This window comes from Tamandua tetradactyla, chromosome 7 (assembly GCF_023851605.1).
Source record: "Tamandua tetradactyla isolate mTamTet1 chromosome 7, mTamTet1.pri, whole genome shotgun sequence".
NCBI lineage: Eukaryota > Metazoa > Chordata > Mammalia > Pilosa > Myrmecophagidae > Tamandua > Tamandua tetradactyla.
In genome coordinates this window covers 60152855-60180335 of record NC_135333.1, presented here as the reverse complement: position 1 = coordinate 60180335, position 27481 = coordinate 60152855, and the positions used below count along the sequence as shown (strand labels likewise).

Genomic DNA, 27481 nt, shown 5'->3' with positions numbered 1-27481 from the left:
AATAAATCTTTATCATTATATAAAGATAGAAATTTTATCTTAATATAAGATATTGCATCTGTGAAGACAAAGACAACAAGCAAGACACTGAAGCAGCAATCCTGTCAGATTATTCTAGTTTCATTTCATAGATGAGGAAACTGAACCTCAGAGAAGTCAGGAAACTTACTCAAAATCACACAGCCATGGCTAGGTAACTTACTCCAAGTCACATAGCTCTGTGTGGTATGCCAGAGTCTTGAATCCAGTTAGTCTGACTCCAAGATCTGTGCTCCTAACTTTTGTTTCATTCTGCTTCCTCCCCACATTGTCCGAAAGCTTTGTGCTTCCAGTAGAGTTCCTACAAGTTCTAGTAGACTTAAAGGAGTGCTTGGAATTAAAAGAATTTAAAACTCGACACACAAAACCTGCAGTACTAACTTGATTATTGTGCCACCAAGTTAACTTTCAGTGTCTGATTTTAATTAGGTAGAATATTCATGAATTGCAACAATCATGCTAGTTTGATTTTGTCTGTTTATAATGAAAAACTTTCACCTACTCTTTGGTTACTACGGCCATGGAGCCTTGGTTCCTGACATCAAGAATCATACTCACTAATTCGGAATTCAGAAACTAAGCAACTCCACAAGCAAAAAGAATTCAGAGATGAGCGGCCTTGAGGAACTTATCAAAAGGCTTATGAAGAAAAAAGAACAAACAAACAAACAATTAAAAAAAAAAAGAAAAAGGGTGGGCCATGGTGGCTCAGCAGGCAGAGTTTTCGCCTGCCGTGCCAGAGACCTGGGTTCAATTCCCAGTTCCTGCCCATGCCCAATAAAAAGAAAACAAAAGTCTTATGATGCCTTTTGAAAATTGCCAAGACTACTGCCCTAAGGTCCTTTTGGTCTGAAGGGAAAAAAAAAAAAGCAAATATCATTCTGTTTATATAAAAGAGCATGCAGAATCTTACCTATTTACCTTAAAATTTATACTACAGATTAACAAAAATTTTGAATTCTGAATGTTAAGATACTCTCTTACATTTCTGGTGGTCAGATAAACAAGGAACATGGATAACTCTTTCCTTTTTTCCTCTTGATTACAAAAATAATACATGATCATTGCAAAAATTCAAACATTTACAGAGACATATGATTTAGAAAGTGATATCACTGTATAAACCCACACCACTGAGATAGCCACTGTTAACAGTTGAGTGCACATTCTTCCACTTTTTTTTCCAATCCTAACATATTGATTATTGTTTCAGAAACTGGAATATGTATACATGGTATTATGCAAGAGCCTTCTTTTTTAATATAATAATATGATAATTCTGGAAATAGATTCTCCCTCCTCCCCAAGGTTTTCTGTTGCTTATCGGGAGGTGTAGTTGTTTATTTGTTCAGTGACTTTTTCAAACATTTTTTTTGTTGTTGTTACTGCTGCTGCAGCAAAGACTATATTCCTTGTCATGTGTAGTTACTGAACTCTGTTCTATTATTTCAGCAGTCGGTGACCTGACTGATTTCCTTATGTTTTTTTTTCTCACTTTTTATTTTGAAATACTTTCAAACTCACAGGACAATTAAATAATACAAATGCTACCCCTCCCCCCACCAGCTCCTAAGACACCCAGATCCACCAAGTTTAACATTTTGCCACACTTACCATATTATTCATACAGAGATTTCCTTAAATGCCAAAATTTGGCAGTTTTTTCATTATGCATTCTCCTGGTTGTTATAAATTTTTGATTAGATCCCAGAGTCCAACAATGTTGATTCTGACAGCTTTTGCCAGTTTAATGACAGCTTCAGTTGAAGAGGGACTGATTCATGGGGCTCCCTACTCCATCATTTTCCATGACATCATTCAATTCCTTCTTTTAAAATATTTAATGACTGCTATTGAAACTTTCAATGTAGGTTTGAATTTCATATAACAAAATCCTTACTGTTTGTTCACAGCTTATAAAGTAGCTCTGAAGACAATTTTTAAGCAAGTTTTTAAAAATTAGTTTGTTAACAAGAAGCGTACAATTACAATTACCTTTAAAATAAATATGACATTACAAATAAAGCTAAAGCATCCGGATCCCTTTCCCACAACTTGATAACCTCTGCTCTTTCTCGTAGGTGTTAATTAATTTTGTGGGTATACTCCCAGGCTCAATTCTCTGTTTTTAGAAAGCATATGTATATATCTAAGAAACCAAACCACATGACATAAAAAAAAAAAATGCCATCCTTTAAGGATTATCCTGAAACTTTCTTTTTTTTTTTTTTTCTTTTTGTGAGTGTTAGGGAATGCTCTACCTATTTTTTGCATATAGATCTGACTCATTCCTTGCAGTTGAGGCATAATGTTCCATCAAACATGGTTGTTTCCAATTTTTTTCTATTACTAATACTGCTAAAATGAATAAAATCTTGGGGGCTGGGGTGGGAGAGAGGGAGCACTGCAGTCAGTTTATTAAAAATCTCTATAGGTCATTTGCATGTGCAGCCAGGGTTGAGCAACATGGATTTACAGCGTGATTTGATCCTTCCTTTCTCTTCCTGACCCCCAGTAAGGATGCCTTTGGGCTCCCCTAGCACTATGGAGAATGAGGTCATTTTCATGCTGCTCCTTGTATTGGGGTTGCCTGGGTGTAAAGTCTGAAGCTCCTTTAGAGCAGATCCTGTCACAGTCAGTACATTGGCCTTGCATGGCGTCCTGGATTTTTCATGGGGAAAGGGTTCCTGTGGCTTAGATGTTCTATGGCACTCAGCTAATACTTCCATGAACTAGGATATGGCAATGTCTTACACTTTTGCCATTTGTGAGAGTATTTCAGGCAAGAGGCCAGGCCAGAGGGGCTACAGTAGTTGCTAAAGCTTCCGGAATCTTGGTTTCTGATATTTATGTTAATGATATCCAGTTTAATTTTGAAGACAATCCATAAAGTGCTTATTAACCCTATTGAGTAAATAGGGAGACTGAGAACTTGAGAAGTTCAGTAACTTGCCCAGTTCACACAGCAAGAATGTATAAAGCTGGGATTCAAATCTGTATTCTGGAGCTCATGCTACCCTCTCCTTCCCTTTCTCTTCTTCATCCAGTAAGAGGAAACCACCTCCCGCACCTCCCTCAACCCCCATCCTTTTTGTATTTCAGGTTGGTTATGACTTGTGCTTATGGCAACCAGGGACAGTTAGGGGAATGTTACATTTTTTTCTTCCAAAAATTTAATTGCTCATAGCTCCACTCTTTAATCTTCGCAAATCACCTCTTTGTAAAACAGTTTATCGAGAATTGCATACCATAAAATTCACCTACTTAAAGTGCACAGTTGTAGAGTTTAGCTTATAGAGTTGTGCAACCATCGCCACATTCTAATCGTTGAATCTGTAAATCCCCACTTTTATCACGTCATTCGCTGAGGTCGGTGTCTCTGGTCTTATCAATCACAGCACCAAGCACAAGGTAACGCACTCACCACGTGCTCAACAGCTTTGACCACAGCTTCCAATACGTGCTCCACAGCCAGCGCTGAGTCTTGAGGAGCTGGAGCTCGCATTGTTGCGTTACCGCGCTCACACCTCCGCAGGCGGTTTCCGGGTCTTCAGGAGTGTGGGCGGGGCGGGCCGAGGCAAGGGGCGCGGCTCGGCTGGTCAATTCGCGCTGTCCGCCTGCCAGCGGGCTCATGGCCCTGCTGCGGAGTCGTAACATCTTCTGAGACTCAGAGCCATGAAGAAGATGCCGAGCCTGGGACTGGGCACCTGGAAGGTAAAGCTGCTTAGCGGTCGGCATCGTGTAGTACCTTCTTCCTTTTTTGTGGCAGGCCTATTACTTAAAGGAGCACCCGGTGTGGCTGGGTCAACTCATCTGCGGGGAGTGTCCCCAGCATTTTGGGGGCGCCCTTTTAGTTTCCCCGCCGTCTGCCCTCGGCCGACGTGGCCGGAGCTTCGCCCGGGCCCCTCTGGTCCCTTGTTACCTTCTCACTGGGCCACGGTTACTTCCTCACTAGGGATCCGAAGTCCCGGGTTCTAGTTTTGTTTTGACAGTTTCCAGCTGTCATTTGTGCTCCCCTTTGGCAGCTGTAGGATCAGAGCAAGAAAAGGAACGTGGGGGCTGGGGCGGACTGTCCAGCCACCTTGGGCTTCAGTTTCGTTGTTGCAAAATGAGGTAGCTAAGGAGACTGGTTTAATGGTCGAAGAGTCCTGCCCGCACCATAATAACACAGAATAAATCTTTCGTAAAACAAAAGGACTCTTATGTAATGGATCACTTTCCTCCTGTGTTTGAAATATAGAATTTTTAGACCTCAGATTTTCTGAAAATGGGAGTTGTAGGTATGGTGTTACACATTGAGGCTAAGTCGTAATAATTATTAATTGGTCTACTTCTGTCCATGAATTTCGCCAGAAGTTTGCATTATTAAGGTTTTTCAAAGAACTCATTTCTGGGTTTGTTGTTGTTCTCTCCTGTATTTTTGTTTCCTGCTTCACTGATACCTATACTTATTTTTCTTTTATTTTTCTTTCTGCTTTCTTGGGTTCTTTTTCTAGCTTAAGATGGCTAATTGGTTGATTAACTTTCAGCCATTCTGAATCTATGGTTTGTTCACTGAAGACAATTAATTATACAACCTATCTCACAGGTGAAGTTCAAGCAGGAAAGTGCTCTGTAAACCATAAAGCTCTTAAAAAATGTTCGGTTTGAACATTTTGAGCCTTCCCCGAAACTTCTTCCCTTAGGTCAAATCCCTTCTCTTAGTTGAGCAACCCAGATTACTGTGACCTTTCTCTATTCTGGACTTCCATATTGCTTCTAGAATCTGTATCATTCACTTGGTTTTTGGCATGTACTCTTTAGTGTGGTAGACTGTGTTTTTGTGGATGTATATATTGTTTTACCTTAACAACCAGGCTATATAGTGTTTGAGGGCGGAGTATCCTCTTTGTGTCTCAGTTATCACTCATTTTGCATTTATTTATCCCTTTATTTGTTCATTTAGGCAGCACAGCATCCTTCTCAGACTTTGCAGGCACTGTATAAAGTTTCTCTCTGAAAAGTAAAGGAGTCGGAACTTAGGTTATCTATAAATCCTTTTCTGACTCGGACATTCCCTAATTTTAGGACTAGTTCCAATTCAGTGACTTAATATTTTAGATATTAATTGACTCTGTATTCTAGAGTGAAAAGGAGGAAATTTGAATTGGTTTCCTGTGAATATGGGTGGATTACTTTCAACTTGTTCATTTTGCAGGCCGCTCCAGGAGAAGTGATGGAGGCGGTGAAAGTGGCAATAAATGCTGGATATCGGCACTTTGACTGCGCCTACTTTTACCACAACGAGGGAGAGGTTGGAGCAGGGATTCAATGTAAGATCCGGGAGGGCATTGTGAAACGGGAGGACCTCTTTGTTGTCAGCAAGGTAAGACTTCTCAACTGCTGGGAGAGTAGGATCGAGACCACTGAGTGAAGGGCGTTCCAGTTTCCTCATCAGAGTGGATGACTTTGTTGTGTATTTGATCCAGCATTAACAAGAACCTTCACAGCTTAGTAACCATACTGGGTTATAGTGTGTGTAGATTTGTTTTCTTCATTTTATTTAATTGGTCATTCATATGGAAGTACACAGAGATTCCCCCACTTTGCAACTCATTCATAAAACAAAAATGTATTGCGTGCTGGGCACTTTGGCTGCAGAAATGAGTAGGACAAAGTCCCAGCCCTCATGAATTCATTCTATATGATGCTTCCCAAATGCATAATCAGCTGGCACATGTGATAAAATATGGATCTCCAGTTCTACCCCAGATCTGCTGGATAAGAAACCATGGGAACAGTGTCAGGTAAAGGTGTTGGAAATAACATCAAGCAGAGAGAAAAAACTCAGCCAAGACACAGGCATGAAGCAGCATGGCGTGTATAGGGATCTAGCAGAAGCTTGATGTTCCTGGAGCCAAAAATGTTAGACAGCAGAAAGCAGTCAGAAACAAGGTTGGAGACCTGGACAGGGGCCAGCTCGTGAAAATCTTGGCCTGCCAAATTTAAAGAAATTAAGCTTTTTCCTATAGACAAATGAGAACCATTGAAGGTTTTTTTTTTCCTTTTCTTTTTTTTGCTTGGGCAGGTACCGGGAATTGAACCCAGGTTTCTGGCATGGCAGGTGAGAATTCTGCCACTGAGCCACTGTCACACTTCCCCTGTTGAAGGTTTTTTTTTTTTTTTTAATTTTTTTTATTAATCAAAAAAAAAGAAAAGAAATTAACACAACATTTAGAAATCATTCCATTCTACACATGCACTCAGTAATTCTTAGTATCATCACATAGATGTATGATCATCGTTTCTTAGTACATTTGCATCGATTTAGGAAAAGAGCTAGCAAAACAGCAGAAAAAGATATAGAATGTTAATACAAAGAAGAGAATTAAAATAATAATACTAATAAAAAATATATATATAAAAAGGAAAAAGAAAAAAAATAAAAACAAAAGATACAAACACACAAACAAACAAAAAACCATATTTCAGGTGCAGCTTCATTCAGTGTTCCAACCTAGTTACATTACACTTAGGTATTATTGTGCTGTCCATTTTTGAGTTTTTGTATCTAGTCCTGTTGCACAGTCTGTATCCCTTCAGCTCCAATTACCCATTATCTTACCCTGTTTCTAACTCCTGCTGGTCTCTGTTACCAATGATATATTCCAAGCTGATTCTCGAATGTCGGTTTACATCAGTGGGACCATACAGTATTTGTCCTTTAGTTTTGGGCTAGACTCACTCAGCATAATGTTCTCTAGGTCCATCCATGTTGTTACATGCTTCATAAGTTTAGTCTGTCTTAAAGCTGCATAATATTCCATTGTAGGTATACGCCACAGTTTGTTTAGCCACTCGTCTGTTGATGAACATTTTGGCTGTTTCCATCTCTTTGCAATTGTAGATAATGCTGCTATAAACACTGGTGTGCAAATGTCCGTCTGTGTCTTTGCCCTTAAGTCCTTTGAGTAGATACCTAGCAGTGGTATTGCTGGGTCGTAATCCATTCTGCCATTCTATGTCTTTTGATTGGGAAATTCAGTCCATTAACTTTTAGTGTTATTACTGTTAGGATAATATTTTCCTCTACCATTTTGGCTTTTGTATTATATATATCATATCTGATTTTCCTTCTTTCTACACTTTACTCCATACCTCTCTCTTCTGTCTTTTCGTATCTGACTCTAGTGCTCCCTTTAGTATTTCTTGCAGAGCTGGTCTCTTGGTCACAAATTCTCTCAGTGACTTTTTGTCTATAAATGTTTTAATTTCTCCTTCATTTTTGAAGGACAATTTTGCTGGATATAGGAGTCTTGGTTGGCAGTTTTTCTCTTTTAGTAATTTAAATATATCATCCCACTGTCTTCTAGCTTCCATGGTTTCTGCTGAGAAATCTACACATAGTCTTATTGGGTTTCCCTTGTATGTGACAGATTGTTTTTCTCTTGCTGCTTTCAAGATCCTCTCTTTCTCTCTGACATTCTAACTAGTAAATGTCTTGGAGAACGCCTATTTGGGTCTATTCTCTTTGGGGTGCGCTGCACTTCTTGGATCTGTAATTTTAGGTCTTTCATAAGAGTTGGGAAATTTTCAGTGATAATTTCTTCCATTAGTTTTTCTCCTCCTTTTCCCTTCTCTTCTCCTTCTGGGACACCCACAACACGTATATTTGTGCGTTTCATATTGTCATTCAGTTCCCTGATCCCCTGCTCAAGTTTTTCCATTCTTTTCCCTATAGTTTCTGTTTCTTTTTTGAATTCAGATGTTCCATCCTCCAGTTCACTAATTGTAGCTTCTGTCTCTTTAGATCTACCATTGTAGGTATCCATTGTTTTTTCCATTTTTTCTTCTTTGTCCTTCACTCCCATAAGTTCTGTGATTTGTTTTTTCAGATTTTCTATTTCTTCTTTTTGTTCAGCCCATGTCTTCTTCATGTCCTCCCTCAATTTATTGATTTGGTTTTTGAAGAGTTTTTCCATTTCTGTTCGTATATTCAGCATTAGTTGTCTCAGCTCCTGTATCTCATTTGAACTATTGGTTTGTTCCTTTGACTGGGCCATATCTTCAATTTTCCGAGCGTCATCCATTATTTTCTGCTGGTGTCTGGGCATTTGATCAGATTTCCCTGGGTGTGGGACCCGGCTGGTTGAAAGGTTTTTCTGTGAAATCTCTGGGCTCTGTTTTTCTTTTCCTGCCCAGTAGGTGGCGCTTGTGGCGCTCGTCTGTCTGCGGGCCCACCAGTAAAAGATGCCGTGGCTCCTTTAACTTGCCAATCCGAATCTCGGAGTCGGCCCGGAAAACTGCGCGTGGAGGGGGGGGGTCGCTGGCCGCCGCGGCTTGGGGGAGTGCCGGTCCAAATTGCCCGGCTGGTCCAAGATGCCAAGCGTGACGGGAGGGCCCCGCTATCCAACGCTCCCAGTCAGACCGGGGAGCCACGTGCGTGGAGGGGACCCCAGTCGCCAGCCGCCCCGGCCAGGAAAACGTGCGCCCCTCGGGTATCTCACCGCAGTGGATTCTCCCTGCCCGTTCAGCAGTTCCAGAATGGGGTACGCTGTCTTTTTGGTCTCTGTCGTGACTCCGGGAGCTGTTTCGTATTGTTTCTGTTTCTTTAGTTGCTTTTCTGGAGGAGGAACTAAGACCTGCACGTCTTACTAAGCCGCCATCTTCTCCGGAAGTCCTGTTGAAGGTTTTTAAGCAGGGGAGATCTCATTATATCTATATGACTTGTCTTGTATATAGGATATTGTAGCAGCCGAAAGAGGCTTTTTTTTTTTTAATGAGGAGACTGCAGGCAGGAGACCAGTTAGGACATTAGCAACAGTGTAGGTGGGAGATAAAGGCTTGATCAAAGGCAGTGGGATTGTGTAGGAGATGAAAAAGTGGATGTGAAGGTATTCTAGTTTGCTAGCTGCTGGAATGCAATATACCAGAAGCAATGACTTTTATAAGGGCAAATTTATTAAGTGGCAAGTTTATAATGCTAAGTCCGTGAAAATGTCCCAATTAAAGCAAGTCTATAAAAATGTTTGAATTAAGATACCAACAAGAGGTTGCCTTCACTCAAGGAAGGCTGATGAAGTTCAGGGTTTCTCTTCCAACTGGAAAGGCACATGGTGAACATGGGGACGTCTGCTAGCTTTCTGTCCAGGCTTCTTGTTTCATGAACCTTTCCCAGGGAGGCTTTCCTTCTTCATCTCCCAAAGTTTCTGGCTGCTCAGGCTCTTGGCTCTCGGCTCTTGTGGATCTCATGGCTCTGAGATTCTTTCTCCAAGATGTTTCCTCTTTTAAAATGTTCCAGTAAAGTAATCAAGATCCACCTGCCATGGATGGAGACACATCTCCATCTAATCAAAGATTAATACCCACCATCGGGTGAGTCACATCTCCATGGAGATAATCTAATCAAGCTTCAAGTTTACAGTGCTGAATAGGAATTAAAAGAAACTGTTGTCTTCACAAGATGGATCAGGATTAAAACATGGCTTTTCTAGGGTACATAATTCTTTCAAACTGGCACAGTAGGATAGTGAGGAGGCAAGCTTTGTAGAAAATTCAGAGGGTAGGCTAGTAGAGAGTCAAGGAATTAATTGCTTCTGACTTTGAAGCAGAATGTTCAGTACTTTAGATCAGGTGTCATGGGTTCAAGTTCTAGCTGTCATTCATGAGCTGTGAGACTTTGGGTTGGTCATTGGACTTGGAAGATCACAGTGTCTTCATTTGTAAAAGGAGAATTTGGAATCGACAATTTCTAGAGTAAATTTCCAGGTCTAAGGTTCCATAATTCCAAGATTCATTGTTATTTCCATGGAAGATTTGCTTTTCGCTGTTACATTAAGGTAATTCATTTCTGTAATTCAGCATTACTATCTAAAGCTAAAGCAGAGGGGTAGAATAGGAGAGGTCTAGGTATGTACTTGGCTGAGGAAATAGGCCTAAGAACAAAAGTTTTTCCTGAATTATTTTCAAGGTAGGAAAATGGTTAACTGAGGATATCCCAGGTTAGCTCCTTAATGTGGGGACAAGGTGGATCATAGCCAGAAGTGGAAGTATGCTCTTAATTTTGAAATTTGGAAAATTCGTAGAAATCTTTTAAGAAAAATAAATCAGTTAGATATTCATCACTTAAAAGATGACTGCTATTAACAATATGATATGTTAACTTTACATTTTTGTATTAAAAAAAATTAATATACAAAAAAATAAGAGAACAAACAAATAAAAAATTAATATACTGTGTTTAAAGTTTGTTTTCATATATATATATATATATATCTTTTTTGTGTGCTGATTGGCGGGGTCACATTTCATTATTTTTCCATGTGAGTATCCTGTTATTGCAGTACCATTTGTTCAATTTTTGTTTGCTTGTTTTTTATTTGTTTGTTTTCCTTGTTTGTTTGTTTTGGGGGGTGTGCATGGACTGGGAATTGAATCCAGGTCTCCCTCATGGCAGAGAATTTTACCACTGAACTACTTTTGCATCCCTACGTTTTCTTATCTTTTAATCCCCTTTTTTTACTTTCATTAACTGTATTCATTTTTATTTTTTCGTTTGTGATGGAAACTTCAGATCAGCTTCTGTCACAGTTAATAGTAGTATAATGGAGAAATTAATGAGAGGAGAAACAAATTACACAGTCTTCTACTTAAAAGAGAATGTTGAGGGACATCTCTAAATAAGTATAAGGTAAGGTAGATTAAGGTACTTTCTTTATTTTCTTATTTTATTTTTTTTGGGTGCATGGTCCAGGAATTGAACCCGGGTCTCCCATATGGAAGGTGGGCATTCTAACCACTGAACTACCATACACCATTAAGGTACCTTCTTAATTTAACTGGGGTGATTATGATGCCTTAGTAATAGAGGAAATTTAAAAAGTGGTCTGTAATAGGTTCAGATCTCAACTTGGCCAGGTGATCATGTTAATGTGGACTTAAATCATCAAGTGAATTTCATCTATGGCTGATTACATCTGTGGTCAGCTAAGGGGAGTGCCTTCCACAATGAATGAGATTTAAAAGGAGAATTCAGGAGAGAGAGAGAGAGAGAGAAACAGCTCAGCACAGACCACTACACCTCAGCTCAGAGCTAAGAGCCAGCTCAGAGCCAGCTCAGACCCAGACATCTGGAGATGCAGAAAGGAATCACCCCAGGGAAAGCTGTTTGAACCTAGGAGCTGGGAGGGAAGGCCAGCAGATGTCACTGTGTGCCTTCCCATGTGACAGAGAAAGCCAGAAGAAAGCCAGTTGCCTTTCCTCCAAAGGACTGTAAATTTGTAACTAAATAAATCCCCTTTATAAAAGCAAGTCCATTTCTGGTGTATTGCATTCCAGTAACATTAGCAAATTAAAACATTTTGGTACCAGAGAAGTGGATTGCTGCTGCATTTGCAAATACCAAACATGTTGGAACAGTTTTTTAAATGGATGGGGAAAGATTCTGGAAGAGTTGTGAGGGGATTGATGGAGAAAATCTAGATTGCTTTGAGGAGACTGTTGGTAGAAACATGGATTCTAAAGATACTTCTGTTGAAGCCTTAAAGGAATGTGTTGTTGCAAATCATAAGGAAGGTGTGCCGGTTTGAAAAGACTTATGTACCCTAAAGCCATGCTTTAACCCTAATCGATCTTGTGAGAGCAACTCTTTCTTCTAATCCCTACTCAGTATTATAGGTTGGACACTTGATTACGTTACGTCCATGGAGATGTGACTCACCCAGTTGTGGGTATTAACTTTTGAATAGAGAGAGATGTGACTGCACCCCATTCCAGGTGGGTCTTGATTACTTTACTGGGATCCTTTAAAAGAGGAAGCATTTTGGAAAATTCCGAGAGAGCAGAGAATGATGAGAGAACCACAGAGTCCACCAGCCAGTGACCTTTGGAGATGGAGAAAGAGAATGCCTCTGGAGAGCTTGGTGAAGCAAGAGGCCTGGAGAGGAATCTAGTAGATGTTGCCATATTCACCATCTACTTTTCCAGTTGAGAGAGAAACCCTGGAACTTCATCAGCCTTTCTTTAGTGAAGGTAACTGTTCTAGTTTGCTAGCTGCTGGAATGCAACACACCAGAGACGGATTGGCTTTTAATAAAAGGGGATTTATTTTGTTGGTTCTTCAGAGGAAAGGCAGCTAACTTTCCACTGAGGTTCTTTCTTACGTGGAAGGCACAGGATGGTCTCTGCTGGTCTTCTCTCCAGGCCCCTGGGTTCCAACAACTTTCCCCAGGGTGACTGTCTGCATCTCCAAAGGCCTGGGCTGAGTTGCAAGTGCTGAGATGAGGAATGCCTAGCTGTTTAGTTGTGCTACATTGCAATCTCTCATTTAAGCACCAGCCAATTAAGTCAAATGTCACTCATTGCAGCAGACATGCCTCCTAGCCGACTGCAGATGTAATTAGCAACAGATGAGGTTCATGTACCATTGGCTTATGTCCGCAGCAACAAGACTAGGTATGCTCACCTGGCCAAGTTGACAACTGAATCTAACTAACACAGTAACCTCTTGTTGGTGCCTTAATTTGGATATTTTTATAGACATGCTTTAATTGGGGCATTTTCTTGGCTGTAAACTAGCACCTTATTTAAATTCCCATTTCAAAAAGTCATTCTGTTTCTGGTATATTTCATTCTGGCAGCTACCAAACTAGAACAGAAGGCAACCCTTGTTTTAAGGTGGCAGAGAATTTGGCAAAACTGAATCCTGGTGCTGGATGGAAGGGAGAATTTGAATGTGATGATCTGGAATACTTGGCTGAGGAAATTTCCAAGCTAAATGTGGAGGATGCAGCCTGGCTTCTCCTTGCAGCTTAGAGTAAAATATGCAAGAGAGGGATAGGCTGAGGACTAAACTTATGGATGTAAGGTCTGATGGCTTTGTCCCTGTATGCTATATGCTAACTCAACAAATTTTTTTACAAACCATATATAAACGGAACCACCACAGGTCTGGACTGGAAGGGACAGAAAATGGACAGATAGAAGAAAGAATAGCCTCAGAGGCATAATGATAGAAATGTAAGTCTGAAGCCAAGAAACTTTGGGTCAGGAGAGCAGATCTGCCTGTATAGGTGGAGGGGGTGAGTTTGCCCTGGAGGCAGAGGGCAGGCCTTCCACCTCAATATTCAGGAAGAGTTCTGGTGCTCCAGGCCTCAGAGAGAGTGGAACACATTCCTTGGGTGTTGGGGGGGACCTGGCTGCCACCCCATTTTTCTGAAGAGGTTGAGTATGTGCCCCAGAGATGGCAGAGAATCTAGGTGTCACACAGATGCTTGAGGAGGGTGGAGCCAAGTAAAATGTGGTCTCCCTAATGTTGCCCAATGTTGCAATCCTCATCCCAGTTTGGAGAGAACGGTGTTGCTGCATAGGTCCTTCAAAAGGGTGGGACCGCAGCTTTTTAAAGCCCCTTTATAAAAGCAAGTCCGTTTCTGGTGTATTGCACTCTGGCAGAATTAGCAAGCTAAAACAGGGTCTGTTTATCTTGGAAACACAATGTAAATATTCTTCTGATTTACCCTCATATCCTTTCTGCCTACAGGCAGTTTTTCATCCTTGTCAGGCCACCTATCAAATACCTCCTGGTATCCTGAACTTCCCTTTAGTAGGAATAAGGCAGAAAGAACACAGCTGTGGAAATCCCTCCCTGAGGGGGCCCTGGTACTTTTCTGAGAGTGATGTCACTGTCTTCCCTCAGAATCTGTCATATTGTGTTTATTGTTATCTGGTCTGGGATTTTTTATTTTTTGTCTTCCAGATATTAGGTTTATGGAAACAGGGAGCAGATACTGTGTTAACACTGGATTTGTGGCTATGTGTGACAATGCTTTCTTTGTCTCCTTTGTAGCTCTGGTGTACCTTCCATAAGAAATCGTTGGTGAAAACAGCATGCCTCAGGAGTCTGAAGGCCTTAAAGTTTGATTACTTGGATCTCTACCTCATCCACTGGCCCATGGGTTTCAAGGTACAGTTAAGTAGCTGGTGAGACCCACTGAACAGTTCTTTGCCTTCCTTGGTCATAATACTCCTATGTGTATAGGAAGAGCATGAGCCAATAGGCAGGGAATGTGGCTCTAGCTGCATCAACCGCACTCTGGCTGTGTGGGGTGGATAAGCCTTCTAATAACTCTGAACTTCATCTAAGGAGAGGCTTGAATTAGAGGACATCTGAGCTCCCTGCCTATCCCCTTGCCCCCAGTTCTAACATTGTAGGTTCTTTCCTCTAAGCCAGTTATTTTTACTCTGAGCCAAGAGGGCAATAATTTTTTTCTATAGGTCTTTAGGTACAAACCTGTATCAGACAGAGGAAATACTGCTACACAGAGCATTTGCTTGAGCTATTGCAAAGTTCCCAATGAATCCCCTGGCCTTGTCTCTACTTGCCAGGTTCAGTCCTTTTTGGGAAAGGAACTGCTGCTTTGCAATGCAGGCAGTATTTGGTTGTCACCAATAGCTGGCTATGGTAGTAGATTATTTTTCTACTTTTTTTTTTTTTATCTTTGTCACTTAATTATATCTTACCCCCCCTTCCTTTAAACACTCCTTAGCTTTTCTGTGGTTTGTTTCCACATGGTTGGTGGTGGGTGCCCTGCCTCAGTCTAATGTTGGTTCTGTCCAGGAGGTCCCTGCACATCTGTCCAGACTGAAATGACAGCCTGCCTGACCAAGGACTCAGTCCTGCAGTGGCTCTTTGAAACAGAGAAATCCTTGAAGGGGTATTCCTTTTAAGATGGAATGGCTGATCAGTTGTTTCAGAGTCTCTTTTATATTCACTCTATTGAAGGATCTCATGGTGTGTGCCAAGCTATTTGTTATCTTTTTAGATTAAAATAAGAACTACAGCAATAAAACCATTTCATTTTCAATGTGGCTTGACTTTAAGGTGCCGTGTTTAATTTCAATAAAGAATATAGGCAACCCTATATCAGGCATATTAATAGAGGACAGATGATGCACAGAAAGCAAAACAAGAGTGAATGATTAAAAAATAATTCTGTGTCTTTGAAATCCTGTATGTTCAGAAAATAATTAAAATAATAGCTAATTATATAGCATTTAATATGTGCCAGGCGCGGTTCTAGATGCTTTGCATATATTAACTCAGTGAATCTTCGCGACAGCTCTGTGAGGTGGGCACTATTAATATCCCTGTCGCATAGATGATGAAACTAAGGTACAGAAAATTTACCTAAGATTATCAGGGCCCAGGAATGTAGGTCAGACATTTGCTACTCGCTATCTGGCCCTCACTTTCTAACAAAACCTTGTAGTTGGTTGGTAGAATAAGAAAAGGACCACAGAAAAGAATTACAGAGTGGAAATCAATGAGTAATTGTGAATTACCTAAATAAAGCAGAAGTGTTTACAAGGGGAATTCAAATTTCAGGTAGAAATGTTGAGAAATAGTGGCTCCTTGGCCTTGCTCTTGGAGTAAAGGCCAAGTAAAGGCCCAGTAACTGTGTCTTTTGGCTGGTGAGTTCTGTAGGTTGTTGTGATTTTTGATGACCAGAAGAGCAGGACCCAAGGGTGAGGGCAGGACAGCATTTGTGGGGGGCAGAGAGAAGAATCAATGCGGGAGGTGGTTTTGAAGCGAGACCATTAATTACTTCAACTCATCATCTGGTATTCCTCTATCATGTGAATCAGGTTGGAATTACATACATGCTCCCCATGATTGCTTAGGAGAATGACAAGGTGTCATTAAATAAATGTCTTACACCATTCGCCCTGTAAAATGCTACATAGAATCGATTGCAAATCAATAACTGTAACTCTTCGGAGGGATTTTGCTAGACCTTTACCCATCCAAGCTGTGTTTCTCTGCCCTAGGCATCCTTTTTATTAATTTGTATTAATTCTTAGTTCATCATGATGGAAATTCTAAGAAGATCCCAACAATGGAGTTGGGAGCAGGTTGTTTGAGTTAAGATATGAAGGAAGCCCCTTTCCCCTCTGTTCTTTTTTTTTTTAATATTTTTTTAATTGTGAAATATAAAATATATCCAAAACAAAGCAATAATTTTAAAATTAAATTTTAGCAAATAATTACAGAACAGATTTCAAAGTTTGTTATGGGTTACAATTCTACATTTTCAAGGTTTTCCTTCTAGCTGTTCCAAAATACTGAAAGTGAAAAGAAATATCAATATAGTGATTCAGCAGTCATACTTACTTGTTAAACCCTATCTTCTCTGTTATAAATCCCCCTTCTCCTTTGAGCCTAGTCCCAATGTATAGGGGTCTTTGGACTGTGTCTATTCTAACTTTTTCACGTTGAAAAGGGGTGTCAACAGTGTAGGATAGGGGGATGAATTAGTTGGTGTTCTTGGAGAGGCTAGCCCTTCTGGATTTCAAGACTTATCTGGCCTAGATAAGACTCTGGAGGTTAAAGGTTTCAGGAAAGTAAACTTAGTACATGAAACTTTTGTAGAGTCTCAGAGCCCAGGTGTTCTTTAGGGTTAATGGGAATGATGTTTATTGGGTTATGGCAAACCATGGCAATTAGCAATATCTAGCTGAAGCTTGAATAAAAGTAACCTCCAGAATAATGTCTCAACTCCTTTTGAACTCTCTTAGCCACTGATACCTTATTTTGTTACATTTATTTTCCCCCCTTTAGTCTGGAAGCTATTGTTGATCCCTTAGTGCCAGAGCCAGGCTCATCCCTGGGAGTCATGCCTCTTCTTGTCAGGGAGACTTTCACCTCTGGATGTCATGTCTCATGTATGGGGGAGAGTAATAATTTTCCTTGCAGAATTGAGCTCAGAGAGAGAAGCCATATATGAGTAACCAAAGAGGTTTCCTGGAAGTAACTTGTGCTGGTTTGAAAGGATTTATGTAACCTAGAAAAGTCATGTTTTAATCCTAATCCCATTTTGTAAAGACAGCTGTTTCTTCTAATCCCTATTAGTACTCTATGTTGGAAACTTTAATTAGTTTATCTCCATGGAGATGTGACTCAATCAAGTGTGGGTTATAAACTTGATTAGGTGGAGATGTGTCTCCACCCATTCCAAGTCTTGATTAGTTTACTGAAATCCTTTAAAAGAGGAAGCATTGTGGAGAAAGCTTCAGAATTCCACCAGAACCATGAAGCAGAAAGTCCACCAGCCAGCGACTTTTGGAGATGAAGAAGGAAAATGCCTCTCGGGATGCTGGAGAGGAAGCTAGCAGATGACGCCATCTTCGCCATGTGCCTTTCCACTTGAGAGAGATACCCTGAACTTCATCGGCCTTCTTAAATCAACGTACCTTTCTCTGGGTGCCTTAGATTGGACATTTCTATAGACTTAGCCTTATAACTGTAAACTAGCAACTTTTTAAAGCCTTTCCATTTCTGGTATATCGCATTCCGGCCGCTAGCAAACCAGAACATAACTCTTAGGCATAATTATAGGTGGTCTTAGCTTCTCCATTACAGAAATAAATTTTGTAAGGGTAAGCCTCAAGATCAAGGCTATTTTCTTGTGAGTCCCTAATATACGAGAGAGTATTAGGGGTTTCCCAGATGGGAAAATTTAAAATTTCCATATTTTTTCTACAGTCCTTCAAGAGACTCTACCAATACTTTATAATTCAACCCACTAAGGGGGTGCAAGGGTAGTTCAGTGGTAGAATTCTTGCCTGCCATGTGTGAGACCCAGGTTTGATTCCCAGTCCATTCACTCCCCCTGCCTCCCAAAATGAACAAACCAAATAAAACAAAGAAAAATTCAACAAATAGTGCTGCAGTAATGGAATACTCACATGGAAAAATAATGAAATGTGATCCCACCATACAGCATACACACACACACACACAATACATTTATAATTCAACCCACCATAGTCTGGGATGTCTCTGGGTATTATGTTAATCTATACAGAATTACAAGGCCTCATTTACATTCTGCATCCCATGTGTTTGGGTTGTTTGAATGAGCTATCCAGACAGGTTGATTAGATTGTGTTACAGAAAATTTAGGTTCTAGACACAACTAACCTCTCTGCCTTTGCTGTCATACAGTAAGTGAAACTCCAGAGCACAGACATTACCATCTTTTGCCCTGTATTGTGATTTACCTCAGTTCTAACCAGGTTGGCTTCGTTTTTTTCCCTCATTGAAGCCTGATCTCTTTTTTGATTACTTTAACTGTTATTGCATGTAGCAATGCTGCCTTTCAGAGCTGCAGAAATTCAGCTCTTAATTTTAGATGTCACAGAGGTACTCAAAGTTCCAGGGAAATACCAGCTTATGCACATATAGCTCAGTGTCCCAGAATCTAGAAATACACTTACATTTTCGGACTAAGTATGGCAGTTATAAGAGTTTACAATCTAGGCTCTAATTTTCTTAGAAATATTTTCTGAAAGAGTATTCAATTATATACATATATAATTGATTATTATATATGTGTGTGTGTGTATTTATATATCACCGTTCACCTTTCGGCTTCTTAGTCTTTGTACCCTTCAGCCCCCTCCATCCATTGGGCATCATGGATAATGTCCAAAATAAACAAACTGGGTCTTACAGTGTCCTCACTTGGTTGTACAATCAGCAGCACTCTCAATTTTAGACATTTTTCATTGGTTCAAAGAGACAAAGAACAGATAAACACAGCCTCACCAAATATCAAATCAAAACCTCTCCTAATCTCTTATCCTTCACCCTCAATTATTTGTCCTTGATATTGCTGTGGTACTTGATAAACTGCTAACTATAGACTATAGTGCGAAATGTTAGTTTTCTCCTTATATCCTTCTATTATCAACTCTTTGTACAAGATCAAACCTTTGAAGGGATTCATGCAATAACTTATTTATAATTATAGAGTTAATTGGTGGGGTACATGGCACTATATCTCCCCTTTCAATCATATTCACCTTCAATATGGCAATGTTACTTATAATCCCACTAATTAGCTACCATCACTTCTATCCATTCTCTTACATTAAGTTCAACTTACATTAAGCTCAAACTTTCCCCTGACTCCAGCTTCTGTGTACCAAGAGGTGCCCTGTATTCTGTAGTGTAAACCTCTGAGATTACCTTTACCAGAATCATAATAGTGAAATCACGCAGTATCCATCCTTTTGTGTCTGGCTTATTTCACTTAGCATTATGTCCTCAAGTTTCAACCATGTTTTCATATGCTTCAGTACCTCTTTTTGTCTTACTGTTGCATAAAATTCCATTATATGTGTATACCACATTTTGTTTATCCACTTATCTGTTGATGGACACTTGGATTTTTTCTATCTTTTGGCAACTGTGGAAAGTGCCACTATGATCATTGGTGTGCAAATGTCTGTTCTTGAAACTGCTTTCAGCTCTTCTGGGTACATACTGAGTATTGCTGGATCATATGGCAACTTGATATTTAGTATTCTGAGGAACTGCCAAACTGTCTTCCTCAGCGGCTGTACCATTATACATTCCCACCGGCAGTGAATAAGTGTTCCAATTTCTCCACATCCTCTCCAACATTTGGAGTTTCCTATTTGTTTAATTGCAGCCATTCTTATAGATGTGAGATAGCTCATTCTAGTCTTTAAAAAAATTTTATTGAGATATCTTCACACACAGTCCATCCAAAGTATATAATCAATGGCTCACAATATCATTGCAAGATTGTGTTTTCATCACCATGATCATTTTTAGAACATTTGTATCCCTCAAGAAGAAGAAATAAAAAGAAAAAATAAAAAAGTTATACATCCTATACCCCTTGCCCCCTCCCTCTCATTAGCTACTAGTATTTTAATGTACCCATTTCTTTTTACCCCTTATACTCCCCCATTTTTAATTTTTTTGTCCTTATTTTTTTTTACTCATCTGGATAAAAGGAGCATCAGACACAAGGGTTTTGCAATCACATTGTCACATTGTAAAAGCTTTATAGTTATACAATCGTCTTAAAAAATCAAGGCTACTGGAATACAGTTCAACAGTTTTAGGTACTTCTCTCTAGCCACTCCAATATACCATAAACTAAAAAAGGTATATCTATATAAGGCATAAGAATAACCTCAAGGATAACGTCTCAATTCTGAAATCTCTCAGCCATTGAAACTTTATTTAGTGTATTTCTCTCTTCCCCCTTTTGGTCAAGAAGGCTTTCTCAGTCTCACAATGCTGGATCCCACATCATCCCGGGACACCTGTCCCATGATGCCAGGGAGATTTATACTTCTGGGAGTCATGTCTTTCGTAGTGGGGGGAGGGCAATGAGTTCATTTGCTAAGTTGGCTTAGAGAGAGAGGCCACATCTGAGCAACAAAAGAGGTTCTCTGGGGATGACTCTTAGGCATAACTATAATTTGGCTTATCTTATCTTTGTATGAATAAGTTTCATAAAGCAAACCCCACAATTGATCAGCCTATTGAATTGGTTGTCTCTACTGCTTGCAAGAATATCAGGAATTCCCCAGATGGGAAAGTTGAATATTTCTTCTATTCTTCCTACCCCTCAAGGGGACTTTGCAAATACTTTTTGAATCTCTGCCTAAATTACTTTGGGATATATTGGGGGCATCACATTAACCTTTACAAACCAACAAGATCTCATGCCCTATTCAAGATTCTGTGCAATTATGGTGTTAGAATAAACTGGCCATACAAATTAAATTAGATCACCTTCTACTCAAAATATAAATTTTGCACCAAATAAACATCTCTTCCTTTGATCTCACACAGAATTTGAGATTTTAAAATATGAACCATATCATCCTTTGTTCTGTATTCTGATTTACTTAGTCCTATCCAGATCAGTTTCATTCATATCTCTGGTCGAAGTCTGATCACTTTTTTTTTTTTTAACAAGTTGCTGTATTGGGTAATGCTGACTTTCATAGCTTCAGAGCTCTATCTCAGAGTTTCAGGTGTCACACAAATACCCAAAGTTTCAGGGAACAATGAAGTTATACCCAAATAGCTCAGTATCTTAGAATTTAGAGATAACAGTTACAACTCTGGAATAGATGTGTTTGCTATAAGAGCTTACAATCTAGGACCCTTTAAAATAGGCCCCAACCTGATAACCTATGCTCTCAAATTCAGTTCTCTGAGTTTGTATATTATTGTTAGTCCATATGAGTGAGGCATGATAATATTTGTCTTTTTGTTTCTGCCATTTGATTCAACATACTGTCTTCAGAGTTCATTCATTTAGTTGTGTTCCTCAGGACATTGTAGTCTTGATTTGCATTTCACTTATAAAAGGTAATGTAGATGAACCTGTCTTCATGTGTTTTTCAGCTATTTGTATTTGCTTTTCAGAAAATGCTTTCATATCCTTTGCCAATTTTGTAACTAGGTTGTTTGTTCTTTTATTGTTGAGTTGTATAATTTCTTTATGTGCAAGGGTATCAAATATTTATCTGATGTGTGGTTTCTAGATATTTTCTGCCATTGTGTTGGCTGTTTCTTCACCTTCTTGACAAAATCCTTTGAGGTACAGAAGCTTTTGATCTTAAGGAGTTCCCATTTATCTATTTTTTCTCTTTTGTTGTTTGAGCTTTGGGTATAACATTTAAGAAGCTACCTCTTATTATTAGGTCTTGAAGATGTTTCCCTATATTTTCTTCTAGGAGTTTTATGCTACTGGCTCTTATTTAGGTATTTAATCCATTTTAATTAATTTTTGTTTAGGGTGTAAGGTAGAGGCCCTCTTTCATTCTTTTGGGTATTGATAATCCAGTTCCCATGTTCACTTCTTTAAAATACTATTCTGTCAATTCAGTGGAATTGGGGGCCTTGTCAAAGATCCATTGACCATAGGTTTGGTGGTCTATCTTCCTACTCTTGATTCTATTCCATCAATAAATACTTCTCTCTTCCTGCCAGCATCATGCTATTTTGACCACTGTGTCTTTATAATAAGCTTTATAGTTAGGAAATGATAATTCTTCCACTTTGCACTTCTTTTTTTAGGATATCTTTAGCTATCTGAGTTTTCTTTCTCTTCCAAATAAATTTGATAACTAGCTATTCCAACTCTCCAACTAGGTTGTTGGAATTTTTTTTTCACCACATAGTTGTATATTCATCACCATGATAATTTCTTAGACTATTTGCATCACTCAAGAAAAAGAAATAAAAAGGAAAAAGAAGAAATTCATTCACACCATATGTCTTACCTTTTCCTCTCAGTGACCACTAGTTTTTTCCTCTACCCAACTTATTTTAACATTTGTTCCCACCTATTATTAATTTATTTTTAATCTATATTTTTTACTCATCAGTCCATACCATAGATAAAAGGAGCATCAGAAACAAGATTTCCACAATCACACAGTCAAATTGCGAAAACTGTTATCATTATACAATCATCTTCAAGAAACATGGCTACTGGAACACAGCTCTACAGTTTTAGGCACTTATCTCTAGCCTCCCTAATACACCATAAACTATAAAGGAGATATTTATATAATGCATAAGAATAACCTCCAGGGTAACCTCTCGACTCTGTTTGAAATCTCTCAGCCATCGACATTTTATTTTGTCTCATTTCTCTCTTCACCCTTTGGTTGAGAAGGTTTTCTCAATCCCTTGATGCTGAGTCCCAACTCATTCTAGGATTTCTGCCCCATGTTGCCAGGGAGGTTTACACTCCTGGGAGTCATGTCTCATAAAGAGAGGGTGAGGAATAGGGGGGACTTCCAGGTCAAGATGGCAGCTTAACAATGTGCGCATTTTAGTTTGTCTTCCAGAACAACTACTAAATAATCAAAAACAGTACAGAACAGCTCCTGGGGCCACGTCAGTGACCAGACACACAGCGTACCCCAGTCTGGACCAGCTGGACCAGCTGGAGCACCCTCCAGAACCGTGAGTTCCCAAAGCAGCGGCGGCCAGCGCCCCTCCCCCACAGGCCGCTTCCCAGAGGGGAAAGGAAAGGACTTTACCAGCAGCAGGGACTGGGCACAATCAAACACCAATTGTGGAACTAATTATCAAATTCTGCATACTAAAAATAGCCCCCCAGCTTAGGTGAACCTGATCAAAGCAGAGGTTGTTCATTTTTGCCCCGGCGCCAAGGGGGCAGGACTGACAGAAAAAGGGGAAAAAAAAAGAGAAAGAAACAGAGGTTTTTGTGGCTTTGTATCTACAAAGCCTTGACTGCCTCTGGAAACAGTGGCAGGACTTTTCAGGCTGCAACTGCCCCAGGCATAGGCAGAAGTGAGCTCTTTTGGGGGCTTATCTGGAGACTGTGCCTTCCCCAGGGGAGGGGTGAAGCCCAACTCAGGTGAAATCCCTCCATCAAGGAATTCAGACACCAGGGGTTGGTAATTTGAAGCCATTAAAACCAGCCTACAACCTCTTCTCTGTCTCCACCATGCCCCCAGCAGGGAGAGTCTGCCAAAGTTAAAGGCACCGCATCATCCTATGCTAGTGGAACCTGCAGTCAGACAAGCGCCACATACTGGGCAGGATAAGAAAAACAGAGTCCAGAGACTTCACAGGAAAGTCTTTCAACCTTCTGGGTCTCTCCCTCAGGGAAAACCAACACAGGTGACTCTTTCCTCCTGATAAGAGGCCAGTTTGGTCTGGGAAGATCTGGCTGGGGTATATAATATCTAAGTAGACCCTCCTAAGTGTGTGTGGGGGAAAGGCACCCCACAAGCAGGGCAAGAAACAAGAAAACAAGAACGAAAAATTCTCCTCTGTTAAACAAAACTTAAGCTAAAGGTCCAGATAAAGCTGAACGGAATGTCAAAGAACAGATAGACAACAAATTCAGCCAGCAAGAAAACCCTAGATAGAAGAAGTGAAAGCAATCTCCAGAATAAACTAATTAAGGTAATTAAATGCCTAGATGCCAGCAAAAAATAGCAAATCACACTAGGAAAATTGAAGATATGGCCCAGTCAGAGGAACAAACCAACAATTCAAATGACAGACAGGAGCTGAAACAATTAATTCAGAATGTACGAACAGACATGGAAAACCTCATCAGAAACCAAATCAATGAATTGAGGGAGGATATAAAGAAGGCAAGGAAAGAACAAAAAGAAGAAACTGAAAGTCTGAAAAAACAAATCACAGAACTTATGGGAATGAAAGACACAGTAGAAGAGATGAAAAAAACAATGGAAACCTACAATGGTAGATTTCGAGAGACAGAACATAGGATTTCAAAACTGGAGGATGGAACATCTGAAATCTGACAAGAAACAGAAACTATAGGAAAAAAAATGGAAAAATATGAGCAGGGACTTAGGGAATTGAAAGAGAATATGAAGCGCATGAATATACATGTTGTGGGTGTCCCAGAAGGAGAAGAGAAGGGAAAAGGAGGAGAAAAACTAATGGAGGAAATTATCACTGAAAATTTCCCAACTCTTATGAAAGACTTAAAATTACAGATCCAGGAAGTGCAGCGTACCCCAAAGAGAATAGATCCAAACAGACATACTCCAAGACATTTAATAATCAGAATGTCAGAGGTCAAACAGAAAGAGAGGATCTTGAAAGCAGCAAGAGAAAAGCAATCCATCACATACAAGGGAAGCCCAATAAGACCATGTGCAGATCTCTCAGCAGAAACCATGGAGGCAAGAAGACAGTGGGATAATATATTTAAATTATTAAAAGAGAAAAACTGCCAACCAAGAATTCTATATCCAGCAAAATTGTCCTTCAAAAATGAGGGAGAAATTAAAACATTTTCAGACAAAAAATCACTGAGAGAATTTGTGACCAAGAGACCAGCTCTGCAAGAAATACTAAAGGGAGCACTAGAGACAGATACGAAGACAGAAGAGAGAGGTGTGGAGAAGAGTGTAGAAAGGAAGGCTATGGGTAAAGGTAAAAAGAAGGAAAATTAGATATGACATATAAAATCCAGAAGGCAAAATAGTAGAAGAAAGTACTACCCATGCAATAATAACACTGAATGTTAATGGATTAAACTCTCCAACTAAAAGACATAGTCTGGCATAATGGATTAAAAAACAGGACCTATCTATATGCTGTCTCTACTCAAAGGACACAAGGCCAAGGACACAAATGGACATTTACACACCAATGTTTATAGCAGCATTATTAACAATTACCAAGAAATGGAAACAGCCAAAATGTCCATCAACAGACAGTTGACTAAACAAACTGTGACATTTACATAAGATGGAATATTATGCAGCTGTAAGACAGAATAAAGTTATGAAGTATATAACAACATGAATGGACCTTAAGGACATTATGCTGAGTGTGATTAGCCAGAAACAAAAAGACAAATATTGTATGGTCTCACTGATATGAACTGACATTAGTGAATAAACTTGGAATATTTCCTTGGTAACAGAGACCATCAGAAGATAGAAATAGGGTGAGATATTGGGTAATTGGAGCTGAAGGGATACAGATTGTGCAACAGGACTGAATATAAAAACTCAGAAATGGACAGCACAATACTACCTAACTGTAATATAATTATGTTAAAACACTCAATGAAGCTGCATCTGAGAATGATAGAAGGAGGAAGGCTGGGGACATAAATGAAATCAGAAAGAAAGATAGATGGTAAAGATCGAGATGGTATAATCTAGGAATGCCTAGAGTATATAATAATAGTGAAATGTACAATGTACAAATTTTAAAAATGTTTTTGCATGAGGAAGAACAAAGGAATGTCATTATTGCAGGGTGCTGAAAATAGATGATAATACTTTAAAATGTCACCTTATGTTGAGACTAAAGCAAAAAATGTTTATTCGTTACAAAATTTATATTTTGACTAGAGCATTTCCTAATATAACTCATGTAGATAGTTTGATTGAATGTCATAAGTACTTGGAATCTCAGGTAGCACATGAGATTTTGTTGGTTTATCCAGTGATGCCCCAATGAATCCCAGAGTGATTTGATCAGTGACTGGAAAAGTATTTGCAAGCCCTCTTCGGGGAATGGTGAGAGTGGGGAGAAATTCAACTTCCCCAAGTTGAATTCTTGATATTCTCACAAGCAGTGTGGATAACCAAAGCTATAGGCTGAGCCCCCCAGTCTTGGGGTTTGTTCACATGAAACTTAACCCCACAAAAGATAGGTCAAGTCTACTTAAAATTTAGGCCTAAGAGTCACCCCCAAGAGAGCCTCTTTTGTTGCTCAGATCTGGCCTCTCTCTCCAGCCAACATGACGAGCATTCTCACCACCCTCCCCCTCTCTGCATGGGACATGACTCCCAGGGGTGTGGACCTTCCTGGCAATGTGGGACAGAGATCCTGGAATGAGCTGAGACTCAGCATCAAGGGACTGAGAAAAACCCTAGAATGAGCTGAGAGTTAACATCAAGGGATTGAGAGAACCTTCTCGACCAAAGGGGGAAGAGTGAAATGAGACTAAGTATCAGTGACTGAGAAATTCCAAACAGAGTTGAGAGGTTATCCTGGAGGTTATTCTTATGCATTAAGTAGATATCACCTTGTTGTTCAAGATGTAGCGGAGAGGCTGGAGGGAACTGCCTGAAAATGTAGAGCTGTGTTCCAGTAGCCATGTTTCTTGATGATGATTGAACAATGATATAGCTTTCACAATGAGACTCTGTGAATGTGAAGACCTTATGTCTGATGCTCCTTTTAGCTACTATATCAACAGAAGAGTAGAACATATGGAATAAAAATAAATAATAGGGGGAACAAATGTTAAAATTTTAGTTTGAAATGCTAGTGGTAAATGAAAGCAGAACAATGATATAGCTTTCACAATGAGACTCTGTGAATGTGAAGACCTTATGTCTGATGCTCCTTTTAGCTACTATATCAACAGAAGAGTAGAACATATGGAATAAAAATAAATAACAGGGGGAACAAATGTTAAAATAAATTCAGTTTGAAATAGTGGTAAATGAAAGTGAGGGGTAAAGGGCATGGTACGTATAGTTTTTTTCCCTCTATTATCATTTTATTTCTTTTTCTGTTGTCTTTTTATTTCTTTTTCTAAATCGATGCAAATGTTCTAAGAAATGATAAATATGCAACTATGGGATGATATTAAGAATTACTGATTGTATATATAGAATGGAATGATATCTTAATGTTTTGTTTGTTAATTTTTTTTAATTAATAAAAAAAGTTAAAAAAAAAAAAAGAGAGGGTGAGGGCAGTGAGTTTGCTTGCTGTGTTGGCTGAGAGGCCACATCTGAGCAACAAAAGAGATTCTTTAGGGGTGATTCTTTGCCCTAATTTTAAGTAGATTTAGCCTATCATTTGTGGGATAAGTTTCATAGGAACAAATCCCAAGTCTGAAGGCTCAGCCTATTGATTGGTTGTCCTCATTGCTTGCCAGAATATCAGGTATTCTCCAAATGGGGAATTTAAATTTTCCCCCTTTCTCATCATTCCAAGGGGACTTTGCAAATACGTTTTTATTCACTGTTCAAATCACTCTGGAATTTATCGGGGCATCACACAGGAAAAACCTACAAAATCCCATGCCCTATTCAACATCCCATGTACTTATGATGTTCTGTTAAACTGTCCATATAA

At 39.5% G+C, this 27481-nt stretch overlaps 1 protein-coding gene across 1 annotated transcript in view; it reads left to right on the top strand.

Annotated features, from left to right (window-relative positions):
- Positions 1 to 3587: 3587 nt before the first annotated feature.
- AKR1E2 (aldo-keto reductase family 1 member E2) overlaps positions 3588 to 27481 on the top strand; it is a 59783-nt gene continuing 35889 nt past the window's right edge. The window contains exons 1-3 of the mRNA XM_077167886.1: positions 3588 to 3753; positions 5237 to 5404; positions 13862 to 13978. Of these exons, the coding sequence (XP_077024001.1) occupies positions 3715 to 3753; positions 5237 to 5404; positions 13862 to 13978 (324 nt within the window). The 5' untranslated portion in view covers positions 3588 to 3714. The remainder of the gene's footprint in view (positions 3754 to 5236; positions 5405 to 13861; positions 13979 to 27481) is intronic.